Source organism: Rhododendron vialii, chromosome 3a, assembly GCF_030253575.1.
Source record: "Rhododendron vialii isolate Sample 1 chromosome 3a, ASM3025357v1".
NCBI lineage: Eukaryota > Viridiplantae > Streptophyta > Magnoliopsida > Ericales > Ericaceae > Rhododendron > Rhododendron vialii.
Genome location: NC_080559.1, coordinates 23933326 through 23955665, shown reverse-complemented (window position 1 = coordinate 23955665; position 22340 = coordinate 23933326). Strand labels below are relative to the sequence as shown.

Below are 22340 nucleotides of genomic sequence, written 5' to 3'. Positions count from 1 at the left end.
CTCAAATGATTTCAAAACTCACACTTCACGTAATATGGGTTTTTTTTTTTAACTATAAATCATACAGTCAAAATTTGAAATATGCTACACTTCGGAATTTATGGAGAAAACTATGGTACATAGACTCCAGTATGTATCATTGTATTGTTAGGTATATGTTTTTACGCAAAATGACTTGCAAATTCACGAACAAGTGCAACTCAAACGTATAAAAACTGCAACTAAGTTAATGGCTAACAAATGGGATTGCCAACCTACATTCGGCAAGTGGAGTGCAGTGCAGTTGGCCTCCCGTACATACTCTCATGCACATGGACAGGGTTCAATCTCCATAAGCCCCATCCCCCTCCCCCAAGTCCCCTAGGATAGTGTAGATTAAGATTAACGAATGGGGGAAAAAAACCTACATTAGGAAACTCTAGGACCTAACAGTGCATAGAAACTTAACATATACACGGGTATGAGTCGTATGACATCGAACCAACTACATTGGGAAGGCACTCAAGGCTTCATATATTGGTACGGTGGTGGAATCATTTTTCTTTCTGGGCAACCTGCAGACACAAGTGTGTTAGCTGTTGAGGATTACACGTAATCAGGGAATTGCAGCCCAGTGGATAACACGAAGTCACGAACCTTCAAAACCCCTCAGTTCAAGCTCGCGCCATTCCTGGACCATTGCGCAGCAACAACAGATGAGATGAGTAAAGAAGTCATCACAAGCACCTCCCTGCATACAAAATGAAATAGAACTTGATCAAATTATGTTGCTGTCATATTTGCCAAGTTTTGAAGTCCTAAGTGACTGCGCACCAGGTAGCAACATCATTTGCACAAGAAGAGCTTTTTAGAAAACCATTTGCTGGCTTTATTACCCATTTTTCTTTCTCAATCAAAATCTCCCTCCCCTTTTCTATTGTGATGATAGCTGTCGAGGGAATCGACAACCTTCTTCTGTGTTTCTTCTTTTTCTTCTGTTAAGATTGAATCTTCCAATGGATACCTTAACAGATCAACGGTTTGATATGTTCACTCAAGTTTTGAATGTTTAAAACTAATTCTGCCTATCAGTAGAGTCAAGTAGCTAAAATTGTTGTTTTCTTCTGTTCATTTTGTTGGCAGACTGGAGTAAATTTAATAAGACTCCAAACCTTATCGTTTCTGCACTTATCACAAGAAAGGGAAGGCTGTAATGATAAAGTTGAGAGGAGACTCTACAAGATTGACCAGTAAGGTTCCTCAGAGAACCCTGTTGATTGATTTTCACAAGAAATATCATTTCCCTGTATCAGTAACTAGCATGTTAGAAGTCCTCTATTTGAGAAGAAACTTACCTCTACGTTAAAAAGTTTTCGCAGCTTCCTTCTCACGCTGCAAGTGTAACAGCAGCAACAGCAGAATAGTGAGTAGGCAATAAGATCATTGCATGCACGTTCACGAGCTGTAATAAGCATAGTCAAAACTAGTAGTCCGACTTTTGAAGGAACTATTAATACAAACTGCTATTGAACCGTGTGATGCATACACTGGAACAACCATGTCTCAAAACAAGCCTAAAAGGGAAGTACTAGAATATGCTTCCCCTAGGGAAACCAAATTTCATATTCGTAATGCCAATGAAATGCAGCACACCTAATGGAGCATAGTTTACTGGACACCAAATAACTACTTCTAGAATGATGATAACGAAATGAGTAAAGGTGCTCCATCCAGATTTTGTTATCTTCCATTATCCTTCTTTTTCCCAATGCCAAGGCCCAAGGGGATTATAAACTAAAGGGGACCCCTCTCTCCTCCAATTCTCTTAATATTGGTGATGGACACTTCGAGTGAGATAATATACAAGTCGATGCTGTACAGACTCTTAGAGGGTTATCAGTTGGGCAAGTGGAGGGTCCCTTCTTTCTTTCTTTCTTCTTTTTTTTTTTTTTTTCAGGTTTCCATTTTTTTCTATGATGATCATACCTTTCTACACTTTGGCACAGGGATGGAAGTTGGATTTTATTCAATTATTCCTCCTTGCTAACTTCAAAAACACTCAAGTTGCAGAGAGAGTTTTTACGAGATATAGTACAGGAGCAACGACAACCTGGTGATCGAGGTATGATTTGAAATCATTTTGAAGGAGGGCTCAGTGCATTCTGATATTGACAATTAAGCGGTGTTGAGGAATGGTGTTGGCATTGCGAGTGAGCAGGGAAGGCACTGGAGGAAGGCAGTGCTCTAACATTCTGCTCTCGTTGGGATGGATATCAATGAAGGTGTATTTATCATTTGGAAAGGCTTATGGCAATGTATTAGACATGATTAGGTTTTTTCAGGACATTAAGTTAAGGCAGTGGGTGGACAATGGGAAAAATTTCTGGCACTGCATTTTGTGTGGGAGGGGATCCTTGGGATTGGCTTGCTTGTTATAAAGAATCTGCAGAATCAGGAGCAGGAGGAATACGCCTTGTTTGATCTATTTGAGAAGCCTTAGTTCTTGGCATGTGTGGGAGAAGGGACAATGCATTCGGGTTTGATGCTATTGGCCTATTGCTACCTGAATTAGGTCGTTTTAAGGTCAAGTCCTACAAGGCTAGATAGGGACAGAAGGTGGTGTCCTTTCTTCAAAATGAGATTCAAATTCCCAATGCACCTTCTAAGGGTAAGGTTTTGTTGCTAGGTAGCTCATTGAGGCATTCCGACAATTGATATTCTAAGATACACCACTATTTTATTTTATTTTTGCATAGAAGTGTCGTTTGAGTACACAAGATGCAGAGTTCGTTAGCGTCTCTTCCGTCATTGCCTTATTGATAGAGAACTTGAGAAGTTAATTTTGGCTCCTTTTCATGTGTAAAGGTGGTGTCCTTTCTTCAAAATGAGATTCAAATTCCTAATGCACCTTCTAAGGGTGAGGTTTTGTTGCTAGGTAGCTCATTGAGGCATTCCGACAATTGATATTCTAAGATACACCACTATTTTATTTTATTTTTGCATAGAAGTGTCGTTTGAGTACACAAGATGCAGAGTTCGTTAGCGTCTCTTCCTTCATTGCCTTATTGATAGAGAACTTGAGAAGTTAATTTTGGCTCCTTTTCATGTGTATTCCCTTCTAAAAAGATCGTATCCATCGTAAGGAGTTGGGAGGGAGGGTCGGAGGGGAAGAGGAGGAGAAAAGCTTGAGTTTGGGCTTTTTGTTGTGTGTCATGTGAATATTTTCTGGTGATAGGAATCAAAGATCTTCCGATCGTGCAAAAGATCCAATTGTAAGATGAAGCAAATTTTCCTGCTACTTAATGCAATTAGGTGTTGGGGTGTGCCTCCCTCTAAAAAATGCCAATGGAAGGTGGCATTCCCTTGATGCCCTTTCACAGCAGACAATTCTACTTACAAAGAGAAATAAAATGACTGCACTAAGTCTCTCTTACCAACTGAATGCAACATAAGATGATTGCCATTAGAAAACGGGAAAGCTTACATATTTGTCCTTTTGAGACCAGTTGAGCTGTATGTGAAAATATTCCACAGGGATAGATGCAGGCCTTAAAACCTGCTTTAGAAATGCAACAATATTGACGAACTTGAACTTATAAACTGACCTAGACAGTAAATATATCAAACTTAATGTGAAGGTGAATTACATGTGTGAACCCCGGCCAGCATGCTTCCCATATGAAAATAAATTAAGTACACAAACTCACTATCAGGTCACCAGGAAAATTCTAGCTTTGCTGTAACAAGGCAATAAGCATTGTTCAGAAAAAGAAAAAACTGTCGTGCACTTGTACTCTTACGCTGTGTTTCAAATCATGGATTCGAAGGGAAAAAGGAAAGGAAAAGGATTTCGCAGTTTCACTCCACAAATGGAAGCTGTTTTTCCCTTCCCTTTTCTCGCCATGAATTCCCCCAAAAATTATAAACCTAGCCTTAGGGGACTAGCTTCTGGCACACACTCACTGCAGCCTTCCAATTAGTGGGAGATCATAAACATAAGGGGATCTACAGTATTCAATTGTCGATTCCAGTATAAAGAGAAAGGTACGAAATAGAGTAAGGGGTGGCCCCAAAGCCAGAAGTGAAGTCTGAGTTTGCCATACATATCTAATCTAACTTCATTGCCCTTCACTGTTTTTTTATTTATTTACTGTTTTCCTTTTCTTTTTCCCCTTTTATGGCACAATTGTCAGAAAGAGGTGGAAATTGTAGGAACGAACTTAAACAAGGCTCCATGCAACAGTCAAAGAGATCAGCTTGCCACTCTGATTTAACGAGACTATCAGGTTTTAAATCGTAGGCCCTGTGACTGGATTTTGTGGTTGTTTCATACCTACAACATGAACTCACTTAATCAGATAAGTCACTTCTAAATATATGAAAACAAGACTGCATCAGTTTATTGCATCAACAACTTACCCAGATCCTGCATAGGTCTGTACATTGAGGGAAAGTTTGTTGCCTGTTGGTACATTAACAACATTCTTTGTCACTTCAATTAGGTGTTCAATAACTTGGCATTCCTTAGGGTCATTATTTTCTTGGGACCGATGCAACTCGACATGCAACTTCTCCTTCTCCTCTTGGAGAGCCTCATGGAATTCCAGATCAGGATACCGACGAGACAAGGAATTCTCCAATATGCTTGCGTCCTTTTTAGTGCGATCCTTCTTCAATAAGACACCATGGGCTTCCATTTCCTCCTCCTCGAGGGTGTATTCTGGATGGTCCTGTTCAATTGCTAGCAAGTTGTAGTTCAAATTCTGAGGTAACCATTAGAAGAAAACCAAGTTATTACGGATTGGTCGTATTATCGTACAACATTCCGATAAACGGGCCCTAATAGTCTTTCTTTCGAATGAGTGTCAAAATTCCATTCTATGGCATTAGTCTCGTCTCGTCAAACAGATTGGCCTTAGTAATACACCACCAATAGTCAGTGAATTGCACATCCAGGTTTTTGGAGTCCCTACAGAATGATTCCCTATGGTCTAACAACCGGAAGAGTTCAACTTAAACTAAACACCCTTCTCTCAACCCTTTAGCAGCATGCATGGTACTAGTCTTCTTGTACTTAACGATCGTGATTCAATTGAAAACATTAGGGTAAGGCTATACAGACTCTTTAGATAAAACATTGTTCCTACACACACTTTTGTGATCCTTTAATTTCAAACTGAAATATTCACCATTTTCCGAGCTCCAAATTTTCCGAAAGGATCAGACTCCCTAAGGTGACACGGCTGGACCATGCAGCCTGAGTTTCTCGTTCATCAATTTAGGAATGGGAGGGGCTGTAGTGCACCCGCCGCATGCGGCCAATCCGACCGTCCATCTCGGCACGGACGGCTTGGATTTAATCCGAACTCCTACAAATCCTAGTTGTCCATTGTTTGGATGAAAATCCGAACCATCTATCGCCGGGATGAACGGCCGGATTAGCCACACCACGTGTAGTACAGTGGGTGCACTACAGCACCCGGATCCATTTTTTACGAGAAAAATAGATGACCTTAGTACCGATAACAATTTCATTATTCAACATATTATAACTAAAAGACAAATTTTGGCAAATATCGCAGCAAGAGATATTTGGAAAATGACACCCACTTTTTCATTGTGTATAATTTTTACACACAAATTTTAAAGTAAAAATCGTGAAATAGTGGGGTGCCAAAATCCGAGATATTTTCCTACGATATACTAGTATTTTGGCACGTGTAATTGTTAGACGAGTTGACTATGATGCCCTTGACTTTTCCAATATCCAAACCGCTAATCCAAATCCCTAGCAAGCCGACAATGATTCCACAGAACACACCTGCATCCGATACTCATGGACCAGCGAGATCAACGGCACGAGCTTCAGATACCGATCGATCTCGTTCTGGACCAGCCGGAACCGATACACTACGCTCCACCCCATGGCAAGCATGTAGAGGTAACTCTTCTCCCTGCAACTCTCCACCAGCTCGAGCGCCTTCCCCAGCGCCTCCTCCAACAGATCCAACGGCTCTCCCGTCGCCGGGAAACTCCTCAGGCCCGTCGTTTTCAGCTTCTCCAGCAAGTTTCCGATCATCCTCACGTGGCTCGCCAGCCGGTCGCAGTTCCTCCGGTGCGTGGTGGAGTTTCGGGCCGCCGCCACGGTGAGGTTAATCAGGCCCACGGCGTCGACGCCGGCAGCCTGGGCTATGCTCGCCATGAGGACCCTGGGAGAGAGAGAGAGAGTAGTTCGAGTTCGAGAGAGGAAATTCCGAAATGTCGCTCCGGTTAGAGTGATTTCGTTGGTGATTTCTGAGCTTCTTTCTTTTACTAGCTTTTTGTTGGTCGTGGACTCATGGTTAGCTTTTTGTGTTCTCTCTCTCTGGCTTTGCAACTCTTTTGGCTCGGCTGCTTTGCCACTTTTTGAGATGATCGGATTGGAGGAGTGACTTAGGCTAATTAAGTTTCGCAACTCAAAATAAGTATTTATTTTTTAAAAAATTAATTTTAAATTTAAAAATAATATGTTTACGTAAATAATTTTTATCATTATAGATCTTATTTGAAAATTTTCATCAAAAATTTTTATACGATGCAAAAAAAAAATTAAAAAATTATTTTTCATTTATATTATTTTTGAGTTTGAAAATTTGAAAATAAATTGCCTATTTTTTAAGGAGATTTCTGGAACGGAGCCTTAGTAACAGGAGTGAGTGAGTATGGTCCGGATTAGTTCGATTTTGTAATAAATTAAGAACTAAACTAATACCTATGGATTGTGAATTTTGAGAACTAAATCAATCCATTAAATTCATAAAACCTAACCAATCCAAACCTTTAAGATGCGGATCGATTTCGATTTTGAACAATGGTTTGTTTGAAGTTAAAATATCAATTTTATACATGATTTAAAGTACTCAAAATAGCATAGATAAATAAAACCAAAACTTATATTTAAACTTAAAATTCTATTGAAATCACCAAAACTCGTGAACTAATAAAAATTTAGGGCAATTACTATTCGTAGTAAAAGAATGTAGTGGTGAAGTGGAGTACTACTAAATAAGGAAGTTAATTCACCATGTTTTAGCCTATATTTATTGGTTTATATATATTAAATTAAAAAATAGTAGATAAATGCATATATATGGTCTGGATCGATTTGTAACCGCAACCGTTAATGTAAATTCACAAACCAAACCATATAACTCGGTTTTGAATTTTTTAAAACCAAGACCAAACCACACTACTTAAAAACCAAACAAAATAATTCAATTTGGATTGGTTTGGACTGGATTCACGGTTTAGTGGATTATTTGCTCACCCCTAACAAGTAATGTGTGTCCTATAAACAGGAAAAATTGTAAGTTAAATTGCGGAATCCACCTACCATGACTCAAGGGCACCAAATAATCACCGAGTTAGATTGTTTGTGTTTTTTTTTGTCAAAAGCTCATTTTCTTATATATGTTAGTTGAACTTAGACATAATTTTGGAAACTCGTTAAGCTTTCACATCAAAACTTGAACAAGTAATTATTTGGTTCATTTAACTTATGATGTTAAATGAAATTTAAACTACTCAAAAGATGAGATAGGCTTGATTAAAGTTTGGTTGACAATGACTTGTCTTATAACCAAGTTAAAATTTGAATGTATTGTTAAAACTCGTAAAGATTTATATCAACCTTAACAATCTAACGAGTTTATTTATCAAACCTTGTCATGGGATGGTAGAGTGAGTGTGCTTCACTTCATATTTTTTTATATTGCTCTGAAATCACTAGCGAAACCAAGTCAGCTTGGTATGTCCTTTAATTTGTGTGGGATCATGTGAGAGTCAAGACCATTATATTTCGAGTTTGAGTTAATTTAGGATAGCAACAACAAAAAAAAAAGTTAATTTAGGACTTTTAGTGGTTAGGGTTAGAATAATTTGGAATGCATTGTGGAATCAAAATTATGATGTAAGTTATCTTTGTATTTTGAAATTGACTGTGATATAAGTTCTAGAACATTATGGAAAGAACGAAGAATGAAGAGATATTTTCTAAAAGAATTCTTAAAAAAGAATGAGAGCCATTGAATGAAGATAATTGTGAGAATTTGCATTAAATCTCACTTCTTCTTCTTTTTTTTTTTGGGTGAGATTCGGTGAGAAAATAGAATGAGACATAAAAAAAGTCTTTTCCTTTCCACTTCTCACCAAATTAGTAAATTCAAATAGTAAGTGATACGACAAGAAAATAAATTTTTTCATGATCTCCACCTCTTACCTCTTCTTTTTTTTTTTTTAAACTCAAACTCAAAATTTGAGTAAAATTCCTTAAAATTAACTAAACTCATTTACTCAATCAAACCTATTCCAACTTTTTATTTAAACCATGGGAGGTTAAAACTTTTACTCAAATTGTGCAAAGGTTACTTCTCCCTCTCAAACTTGGATTGGGAAATCTTGTAGTGCAAGGCTATGCAAGGCACCTTATAAGGCGGACACGGGCCATCAATCTTGACAATGAATGGTTGAGATATGATTTTTAATTATGAACCGATAAGAATCATTTATTATCGGTCATAATAGATTTTTGATATGGACCGTTGATTGATGAGATCGACGGTTATGTATTGCCCTACAGCCCTACACACGCACTACATAGGAGTGCATTACAGCACTCCCGGATCCCTTTATCGAAACTTTTACTTAAATTAAAAAATTAAACCTTTAATATGCATACGTATATGTATAACTTCGATTAAGCAAAGAGAGTATATTACTTCAATTAAGCAAAAAGAGAACAATAAATTTAAATTTTTGCTAGTATAGATGACACTAGGGGTTTCTGGTCATATGGGACAGTGGCGCCTAAGTAGCCGTGTTCTACTAACTGATATAAGTATTTATTTGAACTGCATCTAGAGTTCGTGGTCGAGATTTGTGAGCATGGGTCTCTTTGAAATTCACTCTTCAAAATTCTCTCTCTCCCGTCTTCCTCTCTCTTCCGAATCCAGTGTCTCTCTCTAGTCTCACAAATGGTGAAAATTGGGTCTGGATTTTAAGATAACTGAAACCGCATTAAAAAAAAAAAAAAGGATTCGTTGATGGTGAATCTGTTGGTGGTCATTGCAAGTTACTATTTCGAAAAGACCTGGGTGGGGTTGGTGACAGTGTCATCTGTATCGGCAAAACAAGGAGTGTTCATGGCGGCAGCGTCCAAAATTCAGCATTGGGGATCAACTCGGCTTCTCCAACCATTGCAATCATATCTGCAAAAAAAAGGAAAAGAATAGGGGCAACATATAGAGTCAGTCATTAAACAACATCAATCCCTTGCTCAAACTCAGTCATGAGCAAAGAATGTGAATTCAAGGCCATTTTCAGGTCTACAATCAAAATAAAGTTTTTTCTTTTACCTATAATTGGTTTTTGCTGCTAGACTCCTCAACACTAGTCTCACCGGTCTTCTTCTTCTTCGACCCGTTTTCTCGCAACTCCAACCACCAAGGCCGCCACCTTCTCCGCCACGACTAGCTTTTTCTCATCAAAGAAAAGCTTTGTGCTCAGGACCGGCCCAAGGGTTTTTAGTGTCCAAGGCCAATAAAAAAAAATGTACTCTTAAAGAGTTAATACTTAACAATTTTTACAGCAACAATCACGAGAAAGCCAAACTAAATTTTCGTGTTCTTCTACTGAGCTTTGTACATTTTCGTTACTTGAAAAGAACTTTTTAAAAGCCTTTTTTTGAGAATTTATTAATGCTTTTGCTTTTTTATTCTTTTCTGATAACCAGATAGTTGACGTGATCCACCTAAGTAAGAATTAAAAAAAGAGGCTTATAACATTATTATTAATAATGCACTAACCGGTAATCAAATAAATTAGATATTTTTAAATTTAAGCACACCAACCAATGTCAACCCAATCAGGACTTTGCATTTAACAACATAAGTATAAATCTAAGCACCACCAACCAGAGCTCTGCATTTAACAACATATGTACAATTACCAATCTAAGCACCAGCAGCCAGGACTCTGCATAGTAAGAGAATAGTTACATATTTGAAGCCTCGCAAGTCGCAAGCGAATGGGAGAGAAATATTCTAAGACTCCGTAGTGTTTAGTATACTAATATATATTGATCCTGCATTTCAATTTCCAATAAACTTAAAGCCTTAAACATAAATCAAGTGGAGAATAAAAAAAAAAGGCCCTAATGTCGCTATCACCACTCAACTGAACTTAGAAATAAATAAAAAAAGCCTATAATTTTTAATTAAAGAGAGTCTCACTTCTCATAAGCAATATTAAATTACAGACTTCAACATTTAAGCAATATAAATAAAATCACCAACAGACCACCTCTTCAAAGTTCCGATAAAATAAAATAAAAATCTCAAATACAACAAGCTGTAGATACAAACAACATAGATTAATAGATACGTATATATAATAGTCTTAATAGATGCGTATATAATAGTCTAATAGATACGTATATATATAATATATGTATGGCGAAAAGATGAGAGTGGGAGAGAAACAAACCTTCAATTTCAGGGCCCTTTCGTACACTGTGATGATTGGTGAGCCGATTTGGCGATAGCGAATCGTAGTTCTTCTTTTCTTTGGTTTTTGGCAAAACATGGGACAGTGAGAGATTCAGAGAAGGGTTTGAATTAAATGGACTATTTAGATCTCTTATTTACAAAAATGCCACCGTCTGTTTTTTTGGGCCTCATTGGATTTGTGTGGGTCAAAGCCAGTTTTAACTTGGAATGGACCCTCTCTTTTTTTTCTTCTTTTGGGCCAAAAAAGATTTTTCCTCAAGCCCAAATAGAAAAACTGGTAGAGTACCCTTAAAATTTGACATTTTTGGAATGCCCAAGACCCAGACCTCTTAGGCCGGCCTTGTCTGTGCTTGAGTGGTTGGCCATTTCCAAGAAAACTATGGCAGTCCAAAATCTTCAATAATTTCTTTTTGTGCCACAACTCAAATAGGCACTACAATCAGCTAAATTGGTTTGGTCGGCGCACAACAGATTTTTGCTTAAAAGAAGAGAAAATGTTTAAGAGGGAAACTAAAAAGAAAGTGTGTTTTTTTCTCTTGTTTGGTTCTAAAAAGAAAATGAGAGAAAGTTTGGGAGAAAATGACTTTCTTTTGTTTGTTTCCAAAGGAAAAGAAAAAGGAAAAATGTAATGTCCTGTTTTTTTGGGGAAAAAATTCCGACAAAGCTTCGCCGTGTTCTAGGCTTTACCAGAATGGGTGAAGAATAGGATTCAACCATGTTCATCTGAGAGCAATTGAGTAGGTTGCATTCAAATGGTATGGGAGAGAGAGAGAGCACCTCACGTTTTTGTTTACTCTGGGGCGAGAGAAGTTTAACTGCAAAATGCCCCACTTTTCTTTCTCATTTTCTACTACTTGACTTTTTTCTCCTTTCTAGTTTCTAGACTTTTCCCTTCGATATTTCTACCGTAGTTTTTTTCTTTCTCCCCAAATCAGGAACCAAACAAGGGAAAATGAGAGAGAGAAATGGAGAGAAAAGTTGAGTTAGAATTTTAATTTTTTCTCTTTCTTCTTTTAAAAGAACCAAAAAAACAAGGGTGGAGAAAATTTTAAAATTTTTCTTTCCTTTCCAAACAAATCCTAAGTTCCAAACAGAGTCGCAATTAAACTTGTTTACTAATAATACTTGGCCAAATAGAAATGCATAAGTCGATATGTCCGAGTGGTTAAGGAGACAGACTCGAAATCTGTTGGGCTTTGCCTGCGCAGGTTCGAATCCTGCTGTCGACGTAAGTTCTTTTTCTTGTCCAACTCTCTCTCTCTCTCTCTCTCTCTCTCTCTCTTTCTTTTTCTTCAACTCCAATCGCGCCGTGGCGACGAAGACGAATCTACCATCCGACGAGTGAGTGTCGATGTCGAGGTAATGGAGAATTACAATCAACCTGTCGCATATCCATATGTATTTTCCTTGTCTTCCATATGCATCTAGTCAGCTGTATGTATCCATATATGTAGATGTATTAGCCAGAAATACATAGGAAGTGTCCCTGTTCGTTGTAATTTGATTCGAGTTAGCATTGAAGATTCCAAGTCGTCTTGCAAAATGTTGGGCATTGAGTACTCGTTTTTGTCAATTGCTCAGCTTATCATTAAGGCTCTATTAGTATTTGGAGTTCAACAATCAATGTGGCAGCAGTTTCTCGTGTTCATTATTGGATTACCAGGCTTTCCGGCCTGTTGTCGATTTAGCACTGAAAAACTAGTGATCCATCTCGCTAGGGTTGGGATTTCGCGCATCTATTAGTTTTTGCGGCAATTTTTTGTGGATTTTTTATTGGAATTGACGAGAGAAATCTTAAAATTAAAGAATTATGTACCTAACGAAATTTTTTTAAATAAAATATAATCCAAAAAGTCTGTCTGTTTTGGATTCTTTTTTGTCTTCAGTGAACATTTTTAATATTTTGATCATAATTTTTTACTTCTTAGATTCATCTGGTCATGGCAAAGTAATAATCCACAAAAAATCGACTACGGCAACGCTAAGCAAAGTTTTCATGAATACGGACATTTCAGTTTGGTTGATGATCTTTTTTATCTCTTGTCTGAGCAGAAAGCAACACCTAGTGGTGTTTGGTCGTTGCCCATGACCTCCGCTTTTTGCGGAACACATGCTTTATCCGCTATGGAGACTAATCAAGTCCCAAATCCATCTTAGGCGGACATGATCAAACAAGTTTAGATGCTCAAGTAAAGAAGGGAACTATGAGGCAGAAGATGCCCAAGTGTCTGTCAAGGGAGAAGTTAGCATATATGGCAATGCTGGTCAAGAGGGGTCTAAGAAGTTCATGGTTCTTGTAGGTGCCGTTTTTCGAGGTATCACTGATTTCTTTTGTAGCCTTGTTGTGCTTTTACTTTAAGGTTCAACATCAAAATTCATCAATACTTGTTGATGCAGAAGTAAACCTTAGTTGTTGTCTGGCTGTTAAAGAAGTGTAAAACCATACTAAGCCACAACAAACCAGCACTGAAATACCAGAAAATAGCACTAAGGTAGAGTTGAAGCTAGATCATAAGGGAAATAAGACTCTAGGGTTACAGCCCAATGTTTCTGGACACGAGTGAAATCGGAGTGGTTCATTTGAAACAGTGGAACCTCCTAACTAGACAACCTACATAACTTCCCAAGATCATGAGTGTATCAACTGTTTTCAACTCACATCTTTGGGCCAAAGGAACCAAGATGATGTTCTCAAATTAAAAGTAAAGGAGTTTAACTTTTTCGTTCTTGTAACGTATGTAATGATATCTTTTCGTAAGGAGTTTAACTGTTCTTAAATTGTATGATCTGTGGAGGGGCGGACTAGATGATCCTTGGGCCGAAAAAAGGGGCTAGATTGTCCACAACCCAATTCAGGTTGTTCTACCATACTTAGCCCAATCCAACATTTGGCCAGGCAAATGAAGAGCCAGCAAGCTGGAGGTCCGAAGCCCAACTCTTGGCATTGCAAGGCTGGCGGCTAGGCTCGGCACTAGGCCAAGCCAAGGAGAATGACTGGGTAAAGCCCAAGTTGGGGGCAGTCATAACCCAAGTTGCTTGGTGCCTTGTGGGACGTCGAGTGGCATAGGAGTTGGCACCTGCCTTATGTGGAGAATGGCTGACATCATATCATAGAAAGAAGGTTCCCATATCGCAATTGGGATTTGGGACCATAAGTGTGTTCCCGCAATACACAGGATATGGCACAAGGTCATTAAGATCATGTGATGATTTGACAGCAAGTCAGGTTCCCAAGTCCTTTTAAAGGCCATGCCTAAGGTGAGGCGAGGCACAACTAAAATGCCTTGAGTCGAGTGAGGCTCCTGACACGCGCGCCTCAATCTATATTTTTGTGATTGGTTCAAGATCTCATATCAACTTTTGATTAAAAAGCATTAGAAGTTTGGAAAACGTTCAATATCTATTACCAAAAGCGCTAAGATTGTGAGCCATGGGTATTATTCTTCTTCCTCCATTTTTTTTCTTCCCTCAAGCTTTGATTATTTTGAATTGTTGGATTTTTTTTTTCTACATTATTTATTCTTCTTCTTTTGCCTTTTTTTTTTTTTTGTATTATGATTTAGACATTTGGAATGCTTTCTTTTATGATATTTAGAATTTTTGGGGAATATATTTTTAGTATGTTGAATACTTTTCCTATATTGCACTTCTGCATACTTTCCAAACTTGTACCCCGCTCCGATGAGCGTGCGCCTCATGCCTAGGCTCCAGAGGACCGTGGCGCCTCGGTGCGCCTAGAGCTTTTAAAACACTGGGGTCCCTAGTAAAGTACATTTCCTAATGCTAAAGAGGTACATTCACTCATGTTAGCCTCTTTGTTACTTTCCTTTCGGTTGGGACTTATGGACTTGCATATCAGAGTGCATTTTGGCCACTCTTTGACTAAGGAGGATTCCGGTCTAGAGGCCATTTGGCAAGCTCATTCGGGGACTATCTAATTCTGCTCGAGCTCATTATACAATAACATGCAAGACCTTTCTTGAATCTTGATGTTAAAGTCGGGTGCTTGTTTCTGTTTTTTGTTGTTTTAAGATTTTTATATTCCCCTATTTATTCTGTAGAGGAAATTTTTTGCTGACTAATTTGTCCGTCTTCCCGGATCAGTCCTTCAGGGATGCTTGTACAGCTAAGTACCATTCGGGAGGGATCGGTATGTTCCGTTTTTTCCCGAATCCCGTACAGTTAGCACCGAAATTTTTACTTCCACTGGTAGCCAATGTCACTCAAAACCGGGCAATAGCATGCAATTTTTTTTTTTGCAAATAGGTCGACTACTATCGTATAGATTTTGTTCTGAACGTCTGTGTGGGTGCAAATCGAGATGCCAAATGTAGATACTGTTTACATTTCGCTCCAATTCCGTTGTCAATTCCTCTACCCTGAACTGGAGCTTACTAGAGATTCGAAGGAAGAGTGAAAGATAGAAAAGAAAGGGACACAAATTCCACGTGGTGGAAGGTTTCTGTCGGTTGTTATTGAGGTAAGGGAATGGGGAGAAAAATGGAGGGGTTAGAGTACCCATTAGGCCTACAATTATTTTTGGGTTCGTAAATATGCAGGAGGGGAAAAAAGAAACCTTTCCTTTTAAGGCTTTATCCTTCAGACAGCTATGCCAATGGGTTGGGGCATAGTGGCAAAATCAAGCAATGTGTTGCACTGGTAAAAAAACGACTAATATGCTAACATCCTTTTCCCTCGTAACCGTTTCCCTTCCTGCAGCCAGGAGAAACTGTTTTTCCTTCCTTGCATATGGATATAAGTTTTAAGTTTATTCAAGGAATAGGAAATGAAAGCTTTGAACTTCTATTGCTACATGGAAAGTCTCAACTACTCAGAAACTTCACTCCAGATACTGCAGGTTTATATTTATATAGTATATTTTTGCTCCTACTGGCTTAGTGCACAAATTTTCCCAAAATGCTTCCACTTTTGGCTCCAAGTACAACTGTACAAGTACTAACATTGCTAATTTTTTTTGCAGATCTCTTCAACCTAGAGGCCTTGCAGAAACCTTGAGTGGTTCACCACTATACATGGCTCCCGAACTAATGCAAGTTCACTAGTTTCCTAACGGAAATGTGGTGGGCTCAAGTTCACTAGTCCATAACACACCGAACTGGGATGCACCTGGGCCCATTACTAATATAGGAGAATAATTGAATAACCGGTAGCCGGCAAAAACCAAGTGGCCGTCCCACCACCTAATAGTTTTTCTAGTCCTGAGACTGTTCAGTTTTAGGGTAATCGTAATAGAGAGAAAACCCATTAGGGTTAATTTCATTCAACATAAAATATATATATACAAGCTGTATAATAATTGCACTACGATCCTAGATACTTAAACTAATTACATTATAAGACACATAATTACACTAGATACAAATAGATCCATCATCTAACACTTCCCCTCAAGTTGGTGCAAAGATATCAATCAAACCCAACTTGAACACGATAGGATGAAAACTCTTGCTACCCAGCCCTTTTGTGAATATATCAGCTAACTGATCTCCAGATCTCACAAACGGCATACATATCAAACTCTCGTTCAACTTTTCCTTGATGAAGTGTCGATCAATCTCTATGTGCTTCGTTCTGTCATGTTGAATGGGAATATGAGCAATGTTAATGACAGCTTTATTGTCGATAGAATTTCATCTGAACACTGTCAGCAAACCCCAAATTAAGTAACAAAGTTTGGAGCCACAAGAGCTCACAAACACCATTAGCCATAGCTCTATATTCAGCTTCTGCGCTAGACCTGGCGATTACCGATTGCTTCTTACTTCGCCAGGTAATCAGATTACCCCCAAGGAAAGTGCAATAGCCAGAAATAAAGCGCCTATCATCCACAGAACCAGCCCAGTCAGCATCAGTGAATGCCTCCAATCGTAAATGGCCATGATTAGAGAACAAAATTCCTTTTCCTAGAGCTGATTTCAGATACCTCAAAATATGATAAACTGCATCTAGATGTGAAGTACAAGGATCATGCATAAACTGACTAACAACACCTACTGCATAAGTAATATCTGGTCGAGTGTGGGCCAAATATATTAGTCGACCCACAAGTCGCTGATACCTCTCCTTATCAGTACGCTCCCCCACATCTCCACTAAGATGATGATTCGCCTCAATAGGAGAATCTGTAGGTCTACAGCCCAACATACCTGTTTCTTCCAAAAAATCAAGTATATACTTGCGTTGGGAAATAAAGATACCTCTATCAGACCTCGCTACTTCCATTCCAAGGAAGTATCTCAATGATCCCAAGTCCTTAATCTCAAACTCTTGAGCTAGACGAGACTTAAGGTTATGAATCTCACTCACATCATTGCCTGTCATTATTATGCCATCAACATAAATAATAAGGACAGCAATCTTACCATTACTTCGCCGGATAAACATCGTATGATCTGTATGGCTCTGCTTGTAACCAAAAACTCAACATAGCCTTAGAAAACCTGCCAAATCAGGCTCTAGGTGACTGCTTCAGCCCATAAAGTGTATTATTCAATCTACACACATTTCCTTCACTTGCAAGAGAAGAGAAACCTGGTGGAATATCCATATAAACTTCCTCCTCTAAATCATCATGGAGGAATGCATTTTTCACATCAAACTGTTGAAGAGGCCAATTCAAGTGGGCAGCACACGAGAGGAGAGCTCGCACCATAGTTTTAAATCGCGGTATCGGTCGCTGTATATCGGTATCGAGACGTATCGGGTGTCGCGGTCGTGAATTTTTAAAAATCATTAGCAACATGTATAAAACTTGAAAAATATACTTTTGCCCCCAACATTGGCTTAAATTATCACATTTTAATTAATTTAAGACATGTAATAGCCCATTCTCTTCATGTGAAATATCCGATAATTTATCAAAACCCGCAAGTCAATAAGATTTTCCATTTCAAGTCACTAACGTACTAAACTACTTTTTTTTACAAGAAATTATATAATAGTTGCTCCAGTCCCTGACAGAGGTGGTGAACAAAGAAATTGGTTTTGTAACTTTTACTCTCATGAGTCGTGCCACGCAAAATCAACAAGACAAGAGAATATAGAAAATCTATTACTCTTGAGCTACGCAAAATCGGCAGCCGCAGCTCTCTCTCTCTTCCCCCCGCCCACCCAAACAAAAAAAACCCAAATCAAAGTATCAGGGGAAAGAAATACCTTCAAAGTTTAATCTACAACCATTCATTTCTTCTCCTCTTTCCGTTTACTTCACCAAATCAGCAGTTCAGCACCAAATGCTCTGCATCAGCAATCAATACCATCCGTTTCTCAAGAATCTTAAACTATTTTTTTGGAATTTTTTTTCTTTCTTGAAATATGTTGAAGAGTGACTTGTTGAAGAAAGAAATTTGTGAAAGAATGAAGATAGAAAAGAAGATAAGAAAGCCAACGGCAGGTAATGATCGGATTTGAGTTTCAACTTTCAATTGCTGTGTTATTTACTTATTTTCCAAGACAAGATCCAAAATTTTAGGGAAAAAGCTGTGAAAAGTGGAAGGAGTTGATGGTTTGATGCTCTGTGGAAGGAGCTCTGTTTTTGCGGATCAAAAAAAAAAAAAAGCACTGTGTTTATTTTTTTTGCCGAACCGGCCAACAAATCCGTTACATACCGATATGTATCGGGAATTGGCTGGTTCACCTGTGATTTCCAGTCTCCCCGTTATACCGGCCTATATCCGAACCGGAACTCTCAAATTCCGGTACAAACCGGCCGATACAGTTCGTACCATCGGTCGGTTCGTACCAGCCGATATTAAAAACAATGGCTCGCACAAAATTCATCTTCGCTACCGGAGCAAACGTCTCCTCATAGTCAATACCATAAGTTTGAGTAAAACCTCTGGCAACAAGCCTTGTCTTGTATCTCTCAACTGTACCATCAGCCTTTTGCTTAATAGTGAACACCCACTTACAGTCCACTAGTTTCTTCCCTCCTGGAAGTGACACTAGATCCCAGGTGCCATTCTTTTTCAAAGCTGTCATCTCTTCTACCATAGCTCCTTTCCACGCAGCAACGAGAAGAACGTCGTAGGTCACTAGGTTCTATCGCTCTGATACCATGTTCAGTTTTAGGGTAATCATAATAGGGAGAAAACCCATTAAGGTTAATTTCATTCAACGTAATATATATATATATATATATATATATATATATATATATATATATATATATATATACACACACACACACACACACACACACACACACAAGTTGTATAATAATTGCACTACGGTCCTAGATACTTAAACTAATTACATGATAAGACACATAATTACACTAGATACAAATAGATCCATCATCTAACAGAGACGCTCTCTCTCCTCCCTTTCCCCGCCACCACCTCCTCCACCCTACCCATCCTAAACCCTAGTCTCCACTGTCGTCCAAACCCTCACCCACCACCGCTCCAAATCCTGCTGGACCCACCTCCACTCCCTCCCCCCCTTTACCCCTCTCAAGTTTCCCAAATCACCCTCTGTATCCACAACAACCCCCACCTCGACCTCCGCTTCTTCCTCTCCCGCTCTCGCCTCTTCATTCACCAAACCCTAACCCTCATCCACTCCGCCCTCCTCCGCTTCCCCTCCTCCGATAAAACCCCGAAACTTTTCCAATCTCTTATCCAAACCTATTGGGAATGCAATTCGGCCCCCTTTGTGTTCGACCTTTTGATTAAAGCTTGTTTGAGACCGACCAGAACTGATCAAGCGATTGAAATTGCGAGGATGTTGAGGTCTAGAGGGATTTCTCCTAATGTTAATACGTGTAATTCGGTGATTAGATCGGTTGTGAAGTATCGTGGGTGTTATGATGGGTATGATTTTTACCAGGAGGTTTTCGGGTTTGGTGGTGACGGTGGTAAGAGTAGAATTGGGGGTGTTTTTAAGGTTGTTCCGAATGTGCATATGTTTAATGTGATTATGGTGCCGTTCCGCTTTCTTTTTAAACCTTTTTTTTTAAAAAGGAGGTAATTTCAAGCTTAAATATAATGAAAATGAAAATTATATTTTTAATTTTTTTTGCACCGTTTAAAATATTTCAATGAGATCTATCAAACAAAATCCATATTGGTAGAAAAATTATTTGCGTAAACACATGATTTTTTGAGCTTAAAATTACCTTCCTTTTCTAAAAGTTCTTTTGTTTAGAAACCGGAACGGGCCCTATGCTTGGTTTTTATCAAGATGGTTTGGTGGGAAATGTGGAACCCCTTTGGGGAGAAATGTGGAACCCCTTTGGGGAGAAATGTGGAAATTGGGTTGCGAAGCGAGCGGGTATAGTTCTAGTATTTTGATGGCAGCGTATTGTGAGGACGGGAAGATGGGGGAGGCTTTGAAGTTGTGGGAAGAAATGGGGATTAAGGGTTTGAAGCCTGATTATGTGGCTTACAAGTTACAACACTATGATTGGTGGGTTTTGTAGAATTGGAGAGGTTGGAAGGGCAGAAGAGTTTTTTAGAGAAATTGGGTTGAGTGGTGTGGAATGTTCTTGTGTTACTTTTGAGCATTTTATCAATGGGTATTGTCAGATTGGAGAAGTGGATTCAGCAATGATGTTGTATAAGGATATGTGTAGGAATGGTTTTAGGCCAGAGAGTTCGACAGTTGATGCTGTTATTAGAGGACTTGGTGGGGAGAATAGGGTTTCTGAGGCTTTGGAGTTTCTGGAAGTTGCAATCAGAAAACATAAGCTTGCACCGAAAAGGAAAAGTTATGAGGTTCTGATAAAGCGGTTATGTCAAGGGGGGAGGATGGAAGAAGCATTAAAGCTTCAAGCAGAGATGGTAGGGAAAGGGTTTGAACCGAATTGTGAGATTTATAGTTCTTTCATTGAGTTGAATGTGAAAGAAGGAAATGATGAACTAGCAGAAGTGTTGAAGAAGGAAATGTTTGAAACTCAGATGCTGAAGGAAGAGGAGTAACTGATTGTTTTCCAATCATTGTGAGCTACCTTTACTTTCGGGTTCTAGTTGCCGCAGTTTCAATTGGATGATTTTGTTCGAAATTCTGAAAGATGGTATGGACATAAACTGGTGCGTCTATCTGAATGCTTTCTTTGCTTTGTACACTTCAGAAGTTTTGGATTGTAATCATTCCTTCTGTTGAGAGGCTGATAAATATCTCTCTTGAAATACAGCTTGCAATTTGGTGAGAAATTCACTCTGAGCAGGCATATGACTGCCTTAAGTTGAATTTCGCTCCTATGTAAGTCAGTCCAATAATTGAATTTGCAGCTTTATAGAGTAAATTTGAAAGCTTCATAGTAGTTTGCCAGATATATAGTGACAAATGACAAGAGAAGCAGATTTTATCATTAAGGCTTTTCCCTTCTGAAATGAATGATTGTATGTAATATGTATTTCTCCTGCTGTAGCGAGTAGCCCATTCCATGCTAGCATGTAACATCCATTACAGAATTCTAAGAACCTGAGAACTTTAATCTTTAACTATATTTATTTTCAAGAAAATCTGTAGGTAGCTAGCTAAGATGATGTGATTGCAGGGTGACATTGGAGAATAGCAGCCGAATGGAGCAATGAAAATCATTGACAGGAAAAACAAGATTTTTAAGCTGTCTCAAGGGGAATATATTGCAGTGGAAAACTTTGAAAACACATACATGCGATGCCCTCTTGTGACATCTGTAAGTTGATTGACATTATAGCAGAGCACTTGAAATATGTTGCCACAATACACTGTACGAATAGAAAACTGATCGGTATACTAGTTTAGTTGGGTAGTTTGGTCTTGGAATGAAAATTTACTTTGCTAGATTTTCTTTGGTGCACAGATTTGGGTCTATGGTAACAGTTTTGAATCTTTCTCGGTAGCCGTGGTGGTTCCTGACCGAAAGGCACTGGAGCAATGAGCAGCTGACAATAACCAAACAGGAGATTTCATACAGTTGCATGAAAACCTGAAGGCAAGGAAATACATTCTAGACGAGCTCAATAGCACCAGTCAGAAGAACAAATTACGAAAAGAAACTCCTCACTTATTCCTCTGTTGTGAATTCTAAGCTTAAATTTGGTTCCTTATCTGATCTAAATGACGTTTACACAGCTGAGAGGCTTTGAAATGTTGAGAAGGATCTTGTAACTCCAACATTTAAACTGAAGAGGCCGCAGTTGCTGAAATAGTACAAGGTATTTTTTTAGTCTCAGTTCCTAGCTACTTGAATTAACATTTCACGTTTCTGAGTATGTTTGAAAGTGCTCAAACTAGTAGTATAACGTTTTCTCTCTCTCTCTCTCTCTCTCTCTCTCTCTCTCTCTCTCTCTCTCTCAATATGCAGGACTGCATTGATGAACTCTACAAGGAAACTAAGCGAAGAATGGAATGATTTATTAGGATGTGATATCCAGATATAGAGGCAACCAGCATATGCTTCAGAGAGTCTGATTTCAGTACAAGAAATCACAAAAACACATGCTCCTCCAACAAGTTTGGATGCCGTATTCTAGTTCCTGGTTGTATATAAATATATAGTATCTGAATGAAGTTTCCCCTATCTGTATGGCACTTACGAATCATATCTTTTCAAGAATTCATAATTGGCATGATACATCCTCTATTTAACATCTTATTTTCTCTCTTCTAATTCTCTGTTATATATATGATATGATCTTTCTATTAGATAGTGCAATATATAATACCATGGTCAAATTTAGGAAAAGAGCTGATCGACCTGGCAACAATCTCTGGAATGAAATAATACTGCATTCCTTTTCTAGTTATAGTTTCATTGGATGATGTTCCTTTTCTTGATTATTGGATGATGTTCTAGTCTGATGTGTT

At 38.6% G+C, this 22340-nt stretch overlaps 1 protein-coding gene, 1 long non-coding RNA gene and 1 other non-coding gene across 8 annotated transcripts; 2 read left to right on the top strand and 1 right to left on the bottom strand.

The window, feature by feature from the left end:
- Positions 1 to 222: 222 nt before the first annotated feature.
- LOC131320582 (cell number regulator 13-like) lies at positions 223 to 6381 on the bottom strand. 4 transcript variants are annotated; one of them, XM_058351320.1, is made up of 7 exons: positions 5801 to 6381; positions 4399 to 4742; positions 4200 to 4312; positions 3464 to 3538; positions 1335 to 1441; positions 637 to 730; positions 223 to 554 (listed from the first exon to the last, which is right to left on the bottom strand). In XM_058351320.1, exons 1-7 carry the CDS (start codon positions 6179 to 6181, stop codon positions 502 to 504), a joined length of 1167 nt encoding a protein of 388 aa, XP_058207303.1. In that variant the 5' UTR covers positions 6182 to 6381; the 3' UTR covers positions 223 to 501. The 4 variants fall into 4 exon arrangements, with proteins under 4 accessions (XP_058207303.1, XP_058207301.1, XP_058207302.1 ...); XM_058351318.1 differs by having other exon boundaries at positions 223 to 564; positions 638 to 730; XM_058351319.1 differs by having other exon boundaries at positions 223 to 564; positions 638 to 730; positions 3464 to 3535.
- Positions 6382 to 11670: 5289 nt separating this feature from the next.
- Positions 11671 to 11752, top strand: TRNAS-CGA (transfer RNA serine (anticodon CGA)). The gene has a single exon. It is a non-coding gene; the product is annotated as a tRNA-Ser (tRNA).
- Positions 11753 to 19592: 7840 nt separating this feature from the next.
- Positions 19593 to 22178, top strand: LOC131320586 (uncharacterized). Of its 3 annotated transcripts, XR_009198305.1 has the most exons (6): positions 19761 to 20575; positions 20680 to 20747; positions 21046 to 21186; positions 21334 to 21502; positions 21606 to 21688; positions 21838 to 22178. It is a non-coding gene; the product is annotated as an uncharacterized LOC131320586 (long non-coding RNA). The 3 variants fall into 3 exon arrangements; XR_009198303.1 differs by having other exon boundaries at positions 19593 to 20575; positions 21334 to 21688; XR_009198304.1 differs by having other exon boundaries at positions 21018 to 21186; positions 21334 to 21688.
- Positions 22179 to 22340: the final 162 nt, after the last annotated feature.

Bases quoted from the DNA above. Each gene is read 5' to 3' on its own strand.
- LOC131320582 (XM_058351318.1), bottom strand. From the start codon at position 6,181: ATGGCGAGCATAGCCCAGGCTGCCGGCGTCGACGCCGTGGGCCTGATT. The intron at 1,442-3,463 runs GTAAGCTTTCCC...TGCTTATTACAG, and splicing joins GGTCTCAAAAGGACAAATAT to CTCGTGAACGTGCATGCAAT. The intron at 565-637 runs GGTTCGTGACTT...GCTAACACACTT, and splicing joins TTGAACTGAGGGGTTTTGAA to GTGTCTGCAGGTTGCCCAGA.